The sequence below is a fragment of the Meleagris gallopavo genome, chromosome 31 (assembly GCF_905368555.1).
Source record: "Meleagris gallopavo chromosome 31, MGAL_WU_HG_1.1, whole genome shotgun sequence".
Lineage (NCBI taxonomy): Eukaryota > Metazoa > Chordata > Aves > Galliformes > Phasianidae > Meleagris > Meleagris gallopavo.
This window is the reverse complement of record NC_139434.1, coordinates 19658-35039: the sequence shown is the minus strand read 5'-3', so window position 1 is coordinate 35039 and position 15382 is coordinate 19658. Positions and strand designations below refer to the sequence as shown.

The 15382-nt window shown below is 45.2% G+C and overlaps 1 protein-coding gene across 1 annotated transcript; it reads left to right on the top strand.

The window, feature by feature from the left end:
* Positions 1-5031: 5031 nt before the first annotated feature.
* LOC146542409 (uncharacterized) lies at positions 5032-14412 on the top strand. Its single transcript, XM_085212399.1, has one exon. The coding sequence runs from the start codon at positions 10954-10956 to the stop codon at positions 13378-13380; it is 2427 nt and encodes an 808-aa protein (XP_085068525.1). The 5' UTR covers positions 5032-10953; the 3' UTR covers positions 13381-14412.
* Positions 14413-15382: the final 970 nt, after the last annotated feature.

Sequence of the window (15382 nt, the reverse complement as noted above, 5' to 3'; positions counted from 1 at the left end):
TTTAGGACCATGGTTCGAGAGTCTCTTGGGAGGTAGTTTTGGAGAGCATGGGAACCCAGGAAGGCTGGGAATACTTTAATGAAGTTATTTTAAAGGTGCAGGAGCTGACCATCCCCAAGTCATGGAAGATGAGCTGATGGGCAAGGAGGCTGGACTGGCTGAACAGAGACCTTTGGCTGGAATTCAAGAACAAAAGGAAAGTTTATGGTCTTTGGGAGAGTGGTGAGGGAGTTGGCGGGTGTGGTTTTCAAACCACTATCCATCATCCTTCAGCAGTCCTGGCTAACTGGGGATGTCCTGGTAAACTGGAGACTGGCAAATGTGATGCCCATCTTCAAAAAGAGCTGGAAAGAAGACCCTGATAGCTACAGACCTATCAGTCTCATCTCGGTGCCGGGGAACATTATAGAACAGATAATCTCAGGAGCCATCACGGACTGGTTAAAGATCAACCAGGGGATCAGACCCAGTCAGCATGGGTTTATGAGTGGTAAATCCTGTTTGACAAACCTGATTTCATTCTATGACAAGATGACCCCTTAGCGGATGACGGTAAGGCTGTCAGTGTGGTCTACCTGGACTTCAGTAAAGCCTTTGACACTGTCCCCCACAATGTTCTCGTGGAGAAGCTGGCTGCCCACTGTTTTGATGGACGTACGCTCCACTGGGTGAGACACTGGCTGGATGACCGGGCCCAAAGCGTGATCAATGGAGTTAAATCCAGCCGGTCATGAGCGGTGTCCCCCAGGGCTTGGTACTGGGACCACTTCTACTTAACATCTTTATTAACGATCTTGACGAAGGGATTGAGTGTACCCTCAGTAAGTTTGCAGATGACACCAAGCTGGGAGGGAGTGTTGATCTGGCAGAGGGGAGAAAGGCACAGCAGATGGACCTGGATAGACTGGATCGATGGGTCAAGGTAAACTGTGTGAATTTCAATAGAGCCAAGTGTCGGGTCCTGCATTTTGGTCATAACAACTGCAAGCAACCCTACAGGCTTGGGGAGGAGTGGCTGGAAAGCTGCCTGATGGAAAGGGACCTCGGTGTACCGATGGACAGTCGGCTGAATGTGAGCCAGCAGCGTGCCCGGGTGGCCAAGAAGGCCAATGGCATCCTGGTTTGGATCAGAAATGGTGTGGTGAGCAGGACTGGAGAAGTTATCCTGCCCCTGTACTCAGCACTGGTGAAGTCTCATCTTGAGTAGTGTGTTTAGTTTTTGGGCACCTCAATACAGAAAGGACCTTGTGGTTGTGGAGCAGGTCCAAAGAAGGGCAACAAGGCTGATGAAGGTCTTGATGAATATTCCCTACGAGGGGAGAGTGAAGGAACTGGGGCTGTTTAGTCTGGGGACAAGGAGGCGGAGGAGAGACCTTACTGCTCTCTTCCAATACCTGAAAGGTGATTGCAGCGAGAGCAGGGCTGGTTTCTTCTCATTGATAGGTGACAGGACGAGGGGAAATGGCCTCAAATTGTGCCAGGGAGATTTAGGTTGGATATCAGGAGAAACTTCTTTACAGAAAAGGTTGTTAAGGACTGGAATGGGCTGCCCAGGGAGGTTTAAACACATGTGTTTAAAAACCATCTGGATGCGGTGCTCAGGGATGTGATTTAGTGAAGGGTTGTTAGTTAGGCTAGTATGGTTAGGTTGTGGTTGGACTTGATGATCTTGAAGGTCTTTTCCAAGCTGAGCAATTCTATATTATTCTAAGTTTGCAAGACGAACATGAAAGCTTTCTTTATGTTCTTGTGGCTTATTTATTTATTTTAATGGCTTGACAGTAAGTTTTAAAGCTTTGCAGCAAGTCCTCATCTTCAGTACTGGTTTTATAGATGCATAGAATATCTTGAGTTGGAAGGAACCCATGGGGATCATGGAGTCCAACTCCTGGCTCCACACAGGACTACCCCAGAATCAGACCTGATGTCTGAGAGCATTGTCCAAACACTGCTTGAACTCTGGCAGCTCAGTGCTGCGACCAGTCTTTCAGTGGAGGTAACAGGTTTCACCTTTGTGAGGACACAAATGAAAACAGCATTTTATTAAAAAGCTGAGAAACAGGCATTGCTCACTTGTTTGTGTGCTATACCATACCTTTTGGGTCACTGCGCATGTCTCTGTTGTCTGTGATGCAAGGAAAATGGGAGGAGGATCATGGCATCTCATGTATTTTATACTATTTATGAACCAGTGATTTCAAAACAAAAGCTTCGGAGAAGGCAATGTGAATAAAAAATGGGAGCTTAAGGAAATTTCACCTGATGACCAAACCCTGTAATTTTACGAGCTGGAAAGTAGGCGTTGTTTCTCAGAGAAACCAAAAAGCTCCACAGCCTGCTCTCAGATGGAAGTGAAAGTAGTAATGAAAAAGGCGTGTTTGTTCATCATCTGTTTGTTCCTGCACAGGGAGAAGATTTTTGAGATGAGGTGATACTTCAGTCTATCAGATGGAGATATTACGAGCCCCAGTATTCTGGAAAGCAGCACTACAAGAAGGAATGCAGAAAAACTTGAGGTTTTCTTTTCACAGTGGGGTCAATTAGCTGTAGGGAAGAACTCAGCCAGAAACACAGTGCCTGGCTATAGCCTCCCTTCACAATCCAAGGCTTCTCTGGAAGATGTGCTGAGGCTCATGAAATGGTAGGTTCTATCCAGCAGGTATTTGGGGAAATTTGTGGCTGTATGGAAGAACTGAGCTGTTGGGTCAAGCATCAGCCTGAAATTCTGTGAGACTCTTGTGTGAATCACTCTTGTGTGTTGGATTATCAATATAAAGTTCTTCTGTAGTTAAGAAAATGGTAATTGTCTCATTCTAAGGAGAACAGTGGTTGTCCCATTCAGATATTCATGAAAGGATGAGTTTTATGTGTTTTGTTGTGATGTGTTTTTCGTGACCTGCTTGTCTCCAGTGTGCCCAGCATTATTTTTTTGACTTGTCTTGACAGCAAGTTGGACCACTGGTGGTATCCCTTGTGTTAATGTGCGAGATAAACACTTGAATTGCACTTAGTTTCCGGAGAAAGTATTCTGCATCCAGGTGCTTACTTAATACTAAATGGGGCTGAAAAGATGAACCAGCTAATTAGGTTAATAGCAAAGTGTTTTTTAGGACTGTGCAACACCAGCCTGGTATTGTGCAACAAGCTCCTTTGCAGCAAAAAGAGGAGTGGTCTGGGGAGCTATGCTAGCCACAGTAGGTATCAAACTATCAAAACACTGAAACAGCTTTCAGTGTATCTGGACCAAGACTTAGCTGCAGAGTTTGGTAGGAGTTAAGGCTTACTGTCTCCTCATAGGATGGTGATGAAAAATAGCTGGGAATCAGTCTATTCTTGCAATAATACTGAGAGGACTTCTATCCCTATTTTCCTGTCATTTAGTATTACATAGAAGCACTAGGTTAGGCTTGCTTTGCAGTTGACATAATAGACCATCATTTGAAGATCATAGTTAAAGTTACCTAAAAGATAAGCTCCAGCCTTTCCAATGTATATTAAATTACTCAAGTAGTCGTTTACATCTGAGCTTATGCCTGGTGCAAGAGTTGCTGCTGTCACCAGCACAAACCAATGGCCACCGTTGGACTCTGCCTGGCTGTGGTGCATTGGTCTCTGTGCCAGGTAGCTGGAGGGTCCTGGCACTGTAAAGGTCTTCAAAGGCAGAGAGGATGTGGAATAAACTTCCGTGCAGTCACTTAGGGAAGCTGTCAAGGCAGATCATGATGGGATGGAGAGGGAGAAGCAATTCTTAGGGTTGCACCATTAGTTGCGCAGTGTGTGGCCGCTTACAATCCTCTCGTCATTGTTATGAAACTGAAATTCAGTGGCAGTTTCACAATGGTACCATACTCTGTGTAAAGAAAGGGAAGGGTGCAGAGGAATGAAAATAGGTCACAGTCTGGCCTGCTCGCGTTTGTGTGCTTATAAGGGGTATGTTGAGAGCTGAAGGTACCAAGGATCCAGCCAGTCAAAACGCATTGCTCACCCCTTTGCTTAGTGTCCCTGTTTCTGAGCTGGGAGTTGACTGAGAATGAGATGCTGGAAGGCTTTTTTGACTTCCTTGCTCTCTTCACTATTAAATGCTTCAGGTAGATGAATCAAAGCGCAGATGAGGCAAAGGAGTGCTTTTGGCTTGGTTTTTGGCTGCTGAAATGTGTGCTAAATGAGTATCTGCTTAAATTGCAAAAGGCACTTCTGTACGCAGGCTTAAGGCCTTCTAGCCCTGCAGCACCTGCATTTCAGTAGTGCTTTGATTTTAGTATGGACATACACTCCAATTTGATCCTACTTTTAAAGTTGCTCTAGCCAGCAATCATTGGGGTATGGTAAAAACAGACACTGGGAACTCAACCCTGTTGCATAGAGGTTTGAGGTGTTCATTGAAAGAGGGGTAAAAAGGAATGAAAATGATTAAGAAAGCACATGGCGGCATTATCAACCAGTATAGCTTGAAGCTTTTGCATATCCAAAGTCCCTCAAAGCCTGGGTTCATGCAGCTGTTAACGAGATAATTGGAGGTATGTTTGGCAGACCCTTAGGTTCCCTGAACATGCAGCTGGGTTCGTGATCTGCATCTGTGCATCAGCAGATGGAGATGAGCAGGGGGAGAAGATCCCCAGCGAGCTGTCCTCTCATCGGCAGCCTCTCAGCATTGCCTTTTGCAAGCTGGAGTTTTGGTGCAGCACAAAACATGGCCAGGCAGAAATTCAAGCAGCTTTTCTGTGTTTATATTGTAATTTTTTCCAGATTAGTTCCTAGCTTCATTTGGCTCCAATATGCGAACTACTTAAGAAATAAAATCACCTGAAGTGGCTTCCTGTGGGGGGGCTCTGCTGGCTGCTTGGAGGACTGTCCGTCACTTTTTAAAAAGTTAAACAAAACACTGGCACTTTCTGACTGCCACAACTCTTCAGCTGTTGCCTAGCTACCGCTTGGCAATGACCTTTCCCCACAGAAGTGATGTTTGGAGCCAAAATCACCCAACAGAAGAGAGGAGCGTAAACCACTGGGTGACGATCTCCCAAGATCTCTGCTTTCAGCACAGTGCTTTCTGTTCCCACTAGCAGCTCCTGCAGTTTACGCATGACTTGTCAAAGCCAGTAGTAATTTTGTGCTGATAGGGTCTGTGGGATTAGATCTGAAATGTAGACTGTGAGGTCTCTAATTTTGAACCTGTCACTATTTTCCAGTTGATTCCTTTGTAAAACTTCAGTATTAACATGATAAAAGCTTCCTGTGTCTGCAGGGAAACAAAGTCAGGATCCCAGCCTTCCCTGCCCTTTGTGCACCACCTTGTGAGCAGCTTGGCTCCCCTTCACTCCTACCCCAGGTACTGCTTTGGTTGACTTTCTCTTGCAGAAGGAGCATCACGTCCCATGTGTGCCATGGGCCAGGAGCACCTTAGCTGGGTAATCTCAGTGCACTGACTGCTATCTCCACAGCCCACAGCTTTGTGGGTGAAAAAGAAGGGTAATCTGCTGTGTCTTATTTTATTTTGTAAAATGGAGCAGGCTGTCCAGAGAGGCTGTGGATACCCTGTCTCTGGAAGTGTTCAAGACCAGGTTGAGTGGGGCCCTGGGCAGCCTGATCCAGTACCAGATGTGGAGGTTGGTGGCTCTGCATGCAGCAGAGGGTTGGAACTTGATGATCCTTGGGGTCCCTTCCAACCCAAGCCATTCTGTGATTTTTCCTATTTTGCAACTTTTTTCATTGAGAAAGGGGTGAATGGAAATGCCGCTGTTTTTAGTAGACTTGATGAAAAGAACCACAGGTTGCATTGAAGTTGAATTTCTGTATTTTTGAAACTTAGGGTGATGAGTATAAGCTGGTTGAACATTGTTCCTAAGCAAACCTAGTGCTGTCAGGCAATAAACCAGAACTGTCACTGAGTCATAGAATCACAGAATCCTTAGAGTTGGAAGGGACCTCTCAAGGCCTTCTAGTCCAACTGCCGTGCAACAAACAGGGACACCACAGCTAGATCAGGCTGCCCAGGGTCCATCCAACCTCGGTTTGAGCAACTCCAGGGATGGGGCACCACAGCTCTCTGGGCAGCAGTATCAGGGCCTCACCACTCTGGGTAAAGAATTTCCTCCTAACTTCTAACCTAAATCTCCCCTCTTTTATTTTAAAACCATTTCCCCTTGTCCTATCACTATCTACCTGTGTAAAAAGTCGATTTCCCTCCTGTTTAGTAGCAGCCTTGCTGCTTTAGACATTGACTGTAATGAGTGAAATGACTGGACCCTATCTTACAAAAAAATTAGAAAGGAATGATCATAACCATACGTACAGCACCTTGAACAATGAAAGCTAAATCTCATTAAAATGCTTTGGAATTAATCAGGTTTTATGCTAGAGTGAAAGATGTCAAGTAACAATAGCAAAAAGAGTGTGCCATTCAGTTTTTTTTTTTGGTGGATACTAAACAGTTACAGTAGCAGGAGAAAAATTGTCCTATTATGGTTGCATAGTGCAGTAGTAGTTTATTACATGAAAAGGAGAGTCAGTGGAACAGAAGTTGTATCATTTTTCATATCCCCAAACTCTGGCACTGTACTTTTGCACTAGAATATTATTCCAGTAAATCAAAAGATGGGATCCCTGGAGGTTTCTGTAAAGGATCATATTTCTGAAGGGAGGTTGAGTCGAGAAGGATGCAAAAATTAAATACATTGAAAGGTTCCCATTTGTTAAGCTGCTTTGGAAATGGTTTTAGGAGAAGAAAGGAGCTGGGTTCAAGTTCAGCTTTTAGCCTCAAGGTGCTTAGGTGCTGCTGAGTTTGATTTCTCATCCGCTGCTGTGCAAATGCATGGGACAGGAGATGAGTCAGAGCTTTGGCTGAAATAGAATATGTAAAATCTTGGTCCTGTGATATAATATCTATAAAAAAATCTATAGTATTGAACTGCTGCTTGATAGTTTTCATTTATGGATGATAACAATAATAACACTACTGTGTTAGAAGAGAACAGCAAGGATACATTTTAGACAACACAATGGGACCTTGCACATGGCTTTCAGGCTTCTAGATGCAGCAAGCTCCCTGTTACCTAAATTCCAAACTCAGGAGGTGGTGACTGGGTCTGAAGCATAGTTTGTAGTCCTGACCCAAATGCAGGGGCATCAGAAGCATTTCTGCTTGGCTTTTCATGAGGAGCTGTGAGGACTGTCCTGCAGTCTTGGAATGCTGACTCCTATCTCTCCACAGGTCTGTTGTGAAGGTGTGCTTTGGGTTACACTTCATATTTTGTTTAGGGGTTGCATTAATCCCATTGCTCTCTAAGTGAAGGGATGTGTGCAGTTCCCAGATGGAGTATAAGTCTGTAGCAGAGAGCACAGTGAAGGAGGGATGCAAAAGGGACTGCCAAATGTGCACTGCAGTTTCTGAGTGTCAGGTAACTTTTCAGATTGTCAGAGGGTAAACCGGTGACCGGTAGTGCATTACATTTCCAGCTGTAACTTGCTCTGGTAAGCATCTTGGTAAATACACATCCTTCTCTCTAAGAGCTGGCAGAAAAGTGACATGCCCTTTAATCTCAGTGTAGCAAAATGCATAAAAGCAGTCAGAAACACACTGTAATTTCCCACTTCTGCTTACCTCACATTCTTGTACACTCAGTCTCCTAATTACTCCATTTTTTGGAGAACATTTGGCTGCCCCTAAGTGACCCAGAACTTAATTTTTCTAGCATGAGTAAATAGTAGCCCTATGGGGAGCTCTGCCATCATGGTGCTGCTGGAGCGAGTGCAGTGTCCACTAGGAGGAAGCATTCCTCATGCTGAATGTCCGTATTTATGAGCTAGGTGTGTTGCAAGTATGAAGAGAGAGGTCGCACTCAACAGTGTGTACCTGTCTTTTGAGGCACCTCTTTTGGGATGGATCACCTTGCCTTGCTAAGGTTCTGGCTGCTTTGTGCTGACAAAAGTGGGAGACTTACCCAGGACCACAGGAAGGGGGTTGAAACTAGATGGTCTTTGAGGTCTTGTTCAACCCAGGCCATTCTATAGTTCTATTATATGTTTCTATGACTAGTCTTCAGATGGGTCAGTTTTAAGTGAGAATCGTCTCCCTCTCTGACTAAAAACTCTTCAGTTCCTTGGCATTGGTGGGAATGCACTTTTGTGGGAAACTGTGGTCTGCCATATATGGAGACATTTACTGTAGTCCTTAGGGCTGGTGCAATTTATAACTTATGTCATGGTTTTATGTTTTTTTTTGTTTTGGTTCTCAGTATTCCGCATCAAAACATCATGTAGTGTACTGGGAGTTCAAGTGTTAATGCTCCAATTCCAGGCACCTATCCCTATACATTACAGAAGTCATGGGATCTGTCCCTTCCGGGTGGGGCGGTCTCTTACTGCCTGGCAGTGGGTGCTGGAGGTGCTTTCATGGCCATTCCAAGCTTTTCAGGTTTGAATCGGTCTCGGGAACTCTCTCTCTCTCTCCTATTTTATTTGATTTATTAGTCTCAATTTCAATCAGATTGTATTATATTGTGTTATCTTGCATTCCGGTATCATAATTAGTAAAATAAGTTTTCCTCCATAGATTGTTGCCACTGTTTTTTTGTTTTCCTCCCTTCCTTCCCATTTTGTGGGCTGGGGAGGGGAGGGCAGGGGCCTACCGCCCCCTGTCACGGGTGTAGATTAATCTCGTTAACTCCGTGACTGATTTTTGGTGGAGAATGCGGGCAGCTCTGTTTCTTAGCTTTTAGAACGAATCTCTCTCTCTGCTCTTAGAGAGCTTCGTTAGGGAGCATCATCAGTAGTTTAGGTTTCTGTGCTGGAAATCTTGACCTTGAAAGACTAGGCGTGCTGCCAGTGTTCTGGGATATTTGTAAACTTTGAGCACTGCTCAGTCTGGGTAGTGCCTTTTTCTTTTTTTTTCCTTTTTTCCTCCTTCCTCTTGTCAGTTTCAATTCATTAACCCCTGTTTTAATAGACACCAGCAATGAACCCACTTTTCATTGTGGGGGTGTTGAGTAAAGGCTTACAAGCCGTCATGTTACTCTCAACCTATTGGCAAATTATCAGGGCCATAATTACTTGTTGTGGAATTATGTTCATATATAACTACTTAAGGGCATTGACGGAGATACCTGCATGGTACCTGTATGCAATGTGGTATGGTCTGAATTTTGACATTCACATCCCAGATGGAATGGCTAATTTTACAAACAGCACAACGTTCAGGCCAGTCTCCAGGCTTCCTTATCGGTTTGTCAGACGGTTTTCGAATCTCGAATTAATACTCATGGGCGTGCTATTGTTTTCCTGGATTATATTCCTTTACAAAGGGAAGGAGTCTCCTCCAGAACCAGAGAGTGCTGACTGGCAGGGAATATGGAGAGGTTTAGGAAAGATCTTAAAAGCAAGGGGACCTGCAGTGTCATGGGATTTTACACTTGAACATCTGTGGGATCCTGAGAAACTAAGTCAGTATTTGAGTCAGGGACAGCGCGGCTTATATAACTCTAAGGAGGTACAACTTATTTGGGGTTTGGCTTGTGCTTACCGTGCCCTATATAATACTATTCTGGAGAGAGAGAGTTTCCGAGCTGAGGTTCAAGCCAAAGTGGAGAATCTCCAAGTCAAATCTGATCAGTTACAAGAGACACCAGTAACAATATCAGTTGCTCCTGTGGAAGGCAAGAAATGGAAACGAGTCCACGCATCTAGAACGGAAAAAAGAAGAAGCGGAGGAGGAGGAGGAGGCAGATCCAGGCGAGGGGCCCTCCTCAGAACCACCACCATCACGAAAAGCAAAAGGAAAAACTAAGAGACATGCAGAAGAGACTGATGATGAGTACATCCTTATTACTACCCGTCGGCCCCTGAAAATGACTGAAATCCAAGGTTCAAGAAAGGAGTTCACACGGGGCCCGAATGAAACTATTGTTTCCTGGTTGGTTCGTTGTTGGGACCGCGGGGCCAATAGCTTGTTTCTAGATGGTAATGAAGGTCGCCAACTAGGAGCCATTGCCAGAGACCCAGCTATTGACCGAGGAATTGGTCGATGTTTGGATGAGTCTGCCACCCTTTGGGAACGAGTGCTAATAGCCGTGAAAGAAAGGTATTGCTTCAAAGACGGCTTGAAGCCTGTGATGAAAAGATGGCATACAGTTGAAAAGGGTATCCAGTATTTGAGGGAAATGGCTGTGGTGGAAATGCTGTTTGACCCTAACTTTGTTCCTAACCACCCACGACAAGACCGCGATCCTGAGAGAGTGAGGACGATGCCTGAGATATGGCAGAGACTCATAGCAACAGCACCAGACAGATATGCTGGTACACTACTGTCAGCTAATGACAGATACTGGGAACAAGAGAGAATACCCTTAGTTTTTGAATTGATTCTTACGCTCAAAACTACGAACAACAGCTACCCCCAACTCACGCTTTCATTGCTGCCATCTCACAAGTAACGAACCAACTGAATGAAATGCAGGAGCAAATGTCTCTACTGATTAATCGTGACAAACCTGTGCCAGTATCAGAAATGCCTGGTGAAGATCAGGATAATCAAAAGAGTCTACTGAAGGAGCTGATCAAACTAATGTGAATCCAACTAATTAACGACAATGAACTCCCTGCTCATGGGCACCATCAAAAATCTCAGCTATTAAAGGCAGACGCTTTCCGGCTCCAGTGAGGAACAATACATCGCGAATTGCCTTGTGGCGTTACCTACGTGACCATGGAGAAGACATGAGAAAATGGCACGACCAAGCTACTCCTGTACTACGAGCACGGGTGAAAGAATTACAAAGCAGATCAATCACCAGTGCAGTTGCTCCACTTATCACAGGTAATGAATAGAGGGGCCCTGCCCTCAGCCAGGGGGGGGAAAGGGATAATCGAGTATATTGGACTGTGTGGATTCGATGGCCTGGCACGTCAGAACCACTGAAGTATAAGGCACTGGTGGATACTGGTGCACAGTGCACTCTGATGCCCTCGAGTCATGAAGGGACAGAATCAATCCATATTTCTGGGGTGACTGGAGGCTCTCAAGAATTGACTGTGTTGGAGGCTGAGATAAGCCTCACTGGTAAGGACTGGCAAAAACATCCTATTGTAACTGGCCCAGGGGCTCCATGTATACTAGGTATCGATTACCTCAGAAGGGGGCATTTCAAGGATCCTAAGGGGTATCGGTGGGCCTTTGGGATAGCTGCTGTGGACAAAGACAACATTAAGCAGCTGTCTGTTTTGCCTGGCCTATCAGAAGATCCGTCTGTTATGGGGTTGCTGCAAGTAAAAGAGCAACAGGTACCGATTGCCACAAAAACGGTGCACAGACGGCAGTACCGCACCAACAGGGATTCCTTGCTCCCCATTCATAAGTTGATCCGTCAACTAGAGGATCAGGGAGTGATCAGCAAAACTCACTCACCCTTTAACAGCCCCATATGGCCAGTACGTAAAGCCAGTGGAGAATGGAGACTGACGGTGGACTACCGTGGCCTGAATGAAGTCACACCCCCACTGAGTGCTGCTGTGCCGGACATGTTAGAGCTCCAATATGAACTAGAGTCAAAGGCAGCCAAATGGTATGCCACCATTGACATTGCTAATGCCTTCTTTTCCATTCCTTTGGCTGAAGAATGTAGGCCACAGTTTGCTTTCACATGGAGGGGCGTTCAGTATACTTGGAACCATTTGCCCCAGGGGTGGAAACACAGCCCAACCATTTGCCATGGGTTGATCCAAACTGTATTGGAACAAGGCAGTGCTCCTGAGCACCTGCAGTACATTGATGATATCGTTGTGTGGGGCGATACAGCAGAAGAAGTCTTCACGAAAGGAGAGCGAATAATCCAAATTCTTCTGTGTGCTGGTTTTGCTATTAAGTGGAGCAAAGTGAAAGGACCTGCTCAGGAGATTCAGTTCCTAGGTATAAAGTGGCAAGATGGCCGTCGTCACATCCCAACAGATGTGATTGACAAAATCAGTGCCATGTCTCCACCCACTAATAAGAAAGAGACACAATCGTTCCTGGGCGTAGTGGGTTTTTGGAGAATGCATGTTCCAAACTACAGCCTCATTGTAAGCCCCCTTTATCAGGTGACACGGAAGAAGAATGATTTTATGTGGGGTCCTGAGCAGCAGCAGGCTTTTGAGCAGATTAAACAAGAGATAGCCCGTGCCGTGGCCCTGGGGCCAGTACGGATGGAACAGGATGCGAAGAACATCCTCTACACTGCTGCTGGAGAGAAAGGTCCCACTTGGAGTTTGTGGCAAAGAGCCTCAGGAGAGACCCGAGGCCGACCCCTGGGATTCTGGAGTCGAGCCTACAGGGGGTCAGAAGAGTGCTACACTCCAACTGAGAAGGAGATCTTAGCCACGTATGAGGGGGTTCGGGCTGCTTCCGAAGTAATCGGTACAGAAACACAGCTCCTTCTGGCACCTCGACTGCCAGTGCTGAACTGGATGTTTAAGGGAAAGGGTCCCTCCACCCATCATGCTACTGATGCCACTTGGAGTAAGTGGATTGCGCTGATTACGCAGCGAGCGTGGATGGGGAATCTCAACCGTCCAGGAATCCTAGAGGTGATCATGGACTGGCCTGAAGGCAAAAAGTTTGGAACATCACCAGGAGAAGAAGTAGCACGTGCAAAAGAGGCCCCACCATACAATGAACTACCAGAAAATGAAAAGAAATATGCTCTGTTCACAGATGGATCATGTCGTTTTGTGGGAAAGCATCGCAGATGGAAAGCCTCTGTGTGGAGCCCCACACGACAAGTTGCAGAGGCCACTGAAGGAAAAGGAGAATCGAGCCAATTTGCAGAGGTAAAGGCTGTCCAACTGGCCTTGGATGTTGCTGAACGGGAGAGGTGGCCAATGCTTTATGTTTACACTGACTCATGGATGGTGGCAAATGCTCTATGGGGACGGTTACAGCAGTGGGAGCAAAACAACTGGCAAAGAAAGAGTAAACCTATTTGGGCTGCTGAATTGTGGAAAGATATTGCTGCCCGAACAAAGAATATGGTTGTAAAGATGCGCCATGTAGATGCTCATGTGCCCAAGAGTCGGGCTACTGAAGAACAGCAAAATAACCATCAGGTAGACCAAGCTGCCAAAATTGAGGTGGCTCAAATAGATCTGGACTGGCAGAACAAGGGTGAACTATTTCTAGTTCGATGGGCCCATGAGACCTCGGGCCACCAAGGGAGAGATGCAACATATAAATGGGCTAGAGACCGAGGGGTGGACTTAACTATGGACACTATTGCACAGGTTATTCATGATTGTGAAACATGTGCCATAATCAAACAAGCCAAAAGGATGAAACCACACTGGGGGGAAGGGCGATGGCTAAAGTATAAATATGGGGAGGCATGGCAGGTTGATTATATCACCTTGCCATAACATATACCACCTCGCAGTGGTAAATGTTATGTGCTTACTATGGTGGAGGCAACCACTGGGTGGCTTGAAACATATGCGGTACCCCATGCTACCGCCCGAAATACCAAATTAGGTCTTGAGAAACAAGTCCTATGGCGACATGGTACCCCAGAAAGAATTGAGTCAGATAATGGGACTCATTTTAAAAATTCTTTTGTAAATACTTGGGCCAAAGATCATGGCATTGAGTGGATTTACCATATTCCCTACCATGCACCAGCCTCAGGTAAGATTGAACGATACAATGGGTTGTTAAAAACTATGCGGAAAGCAATGGGAGGCGGTACATTTAAGCACTGGGAGAAGCATTTGGCAGAAGCCACCTGGTTAGTCAATACCAGAGGATCTATCAATCGTGATGGTCCTACCCAATCCAGCTCCCTACTTACCGTAGATGGAGATAAAGTCCCTGTTGCACATGTAAAGAACATGTTGGGAAAAGCAGTTTGGGTTCTTCCAGCTTCTGGAAAGGGCAACCTCTCCATGGAACTGTTTTTGCCCAGGGACCTGGGACCACTTGGTGGGTAATGCAAAAAAACGAGGATGTTCAATGTGTACCACAAGGAAACTTGATGCTGGGGGAGTGCAGTCGATAATTCTATGTATATGGATATAGACGTGTGTGTAATGCATTTTAATCATCTTTCGCTTATATATGTATATAAATTAAGCATGATGTAGTGATGTAGAATAAGGGGTGGAATGTCATGGTTTTATGTTTTTTTGTTTTGTTTTGGTTCTCAGTATTCCGCATCAAAACATCATGTAGTGTACTGGGAGTTAAAGTGTTAATGCTCCAATTCCAGGCACCTATCCCTATACATTACAGAAGTCATGGGATCTGTCCCTTCCGGGTGGGGTGGTCTCTTACTGCCTGGCAGTGGGTGCTGGAGGTGCTTTCGTGGCCGTTCCAAGCTTTTCAGGTTTGAATCGGTATCGGGAACTCTCTCTCTCGCTCCTGTTTTATTTGATTTATTAGTCTCAATTTCAATATCATAATTAGTAAAATAAGTTTTCCTCCATAGATTGTTGCCGCTGTTTTTTTGTTTTCCTCCCTTCCTTCCCATTTTGTGGGCTGGGGAGGGGAGGGCAGGGGCCTACCGCCCCCTGTCACGGGTGTAGATTGATCTCGTTAACTCCGTGACAACTTATTAACCTATCGAGCACGTTTTGTTTTCAGTGTTTGAAGGATTTCTGGATTTCTCCTGTTACGCTTTTGCTGTCCATGCTCTGGCATTTTCATTACATTTTTATTCTATCAGGGGAGGTGGAAATGCACAGCATCACTTCATGCTGAGCTTCATGGTATGGTCTCATCTGTGTATTAAATCTTAAAAAATGTGTTTTCTTACGTCCCTAGACTGAATGAAGTGGTTTCAAATGGACAAGGACTGGATAGATTTTTACATGTTTCTGGGACGAGCATGAGCCTGAAAGTTTTGCTTCATTACTGGCTGACCTCTCACAGGTATGGCTGTAGTACTCCTGAAAATGTACTGCAGTACAGAGACAGCCCAGCTTGCCTTAAATGATGTGTTGGGTACCAGCTGCAATCTAGTGATAGCAGCATAGAGCTCGACACAGGCTAATTTTCTCTGTTGCTTGTGTGCACTGAACAACCAGGAAAATGGTATAGAATATCAGAATACTTCTGGAAGAAGAATGTTACGCATTCAAACATCCCAATTAGTTAGCTTTGGGGATGTGGTGATTCCCTTCCCTAAATGTAGGCCTGATAAGTATTTCATATATAAGTGGCTTGGAAGATTCCATTTCAGAAATGAGTTTAAGGATTCGTGGTTTGAATGTCTGAATTTATATAACCATGATATTCTAGGTGTTCAACAGCTCCAGTTGTTTTCTGTCTATTGTTTCTTCTTTTACAGTCTGTTTTACTTGTTTCCTTAAGGCCTTATTCTGAAATTTGTTCCTGAAATATAAATATTAGTATCTCTTTTTGCTT

Excerpts from the sequence above, each read along its gene's own strand:
- LOC146542409 (XM_085212399.1), top strand. The coding sequence starts at position 10,954 with ATGCCCTCGAGTCATGAAGGGACAGAATCAATCCATATTTCTGGGGTG.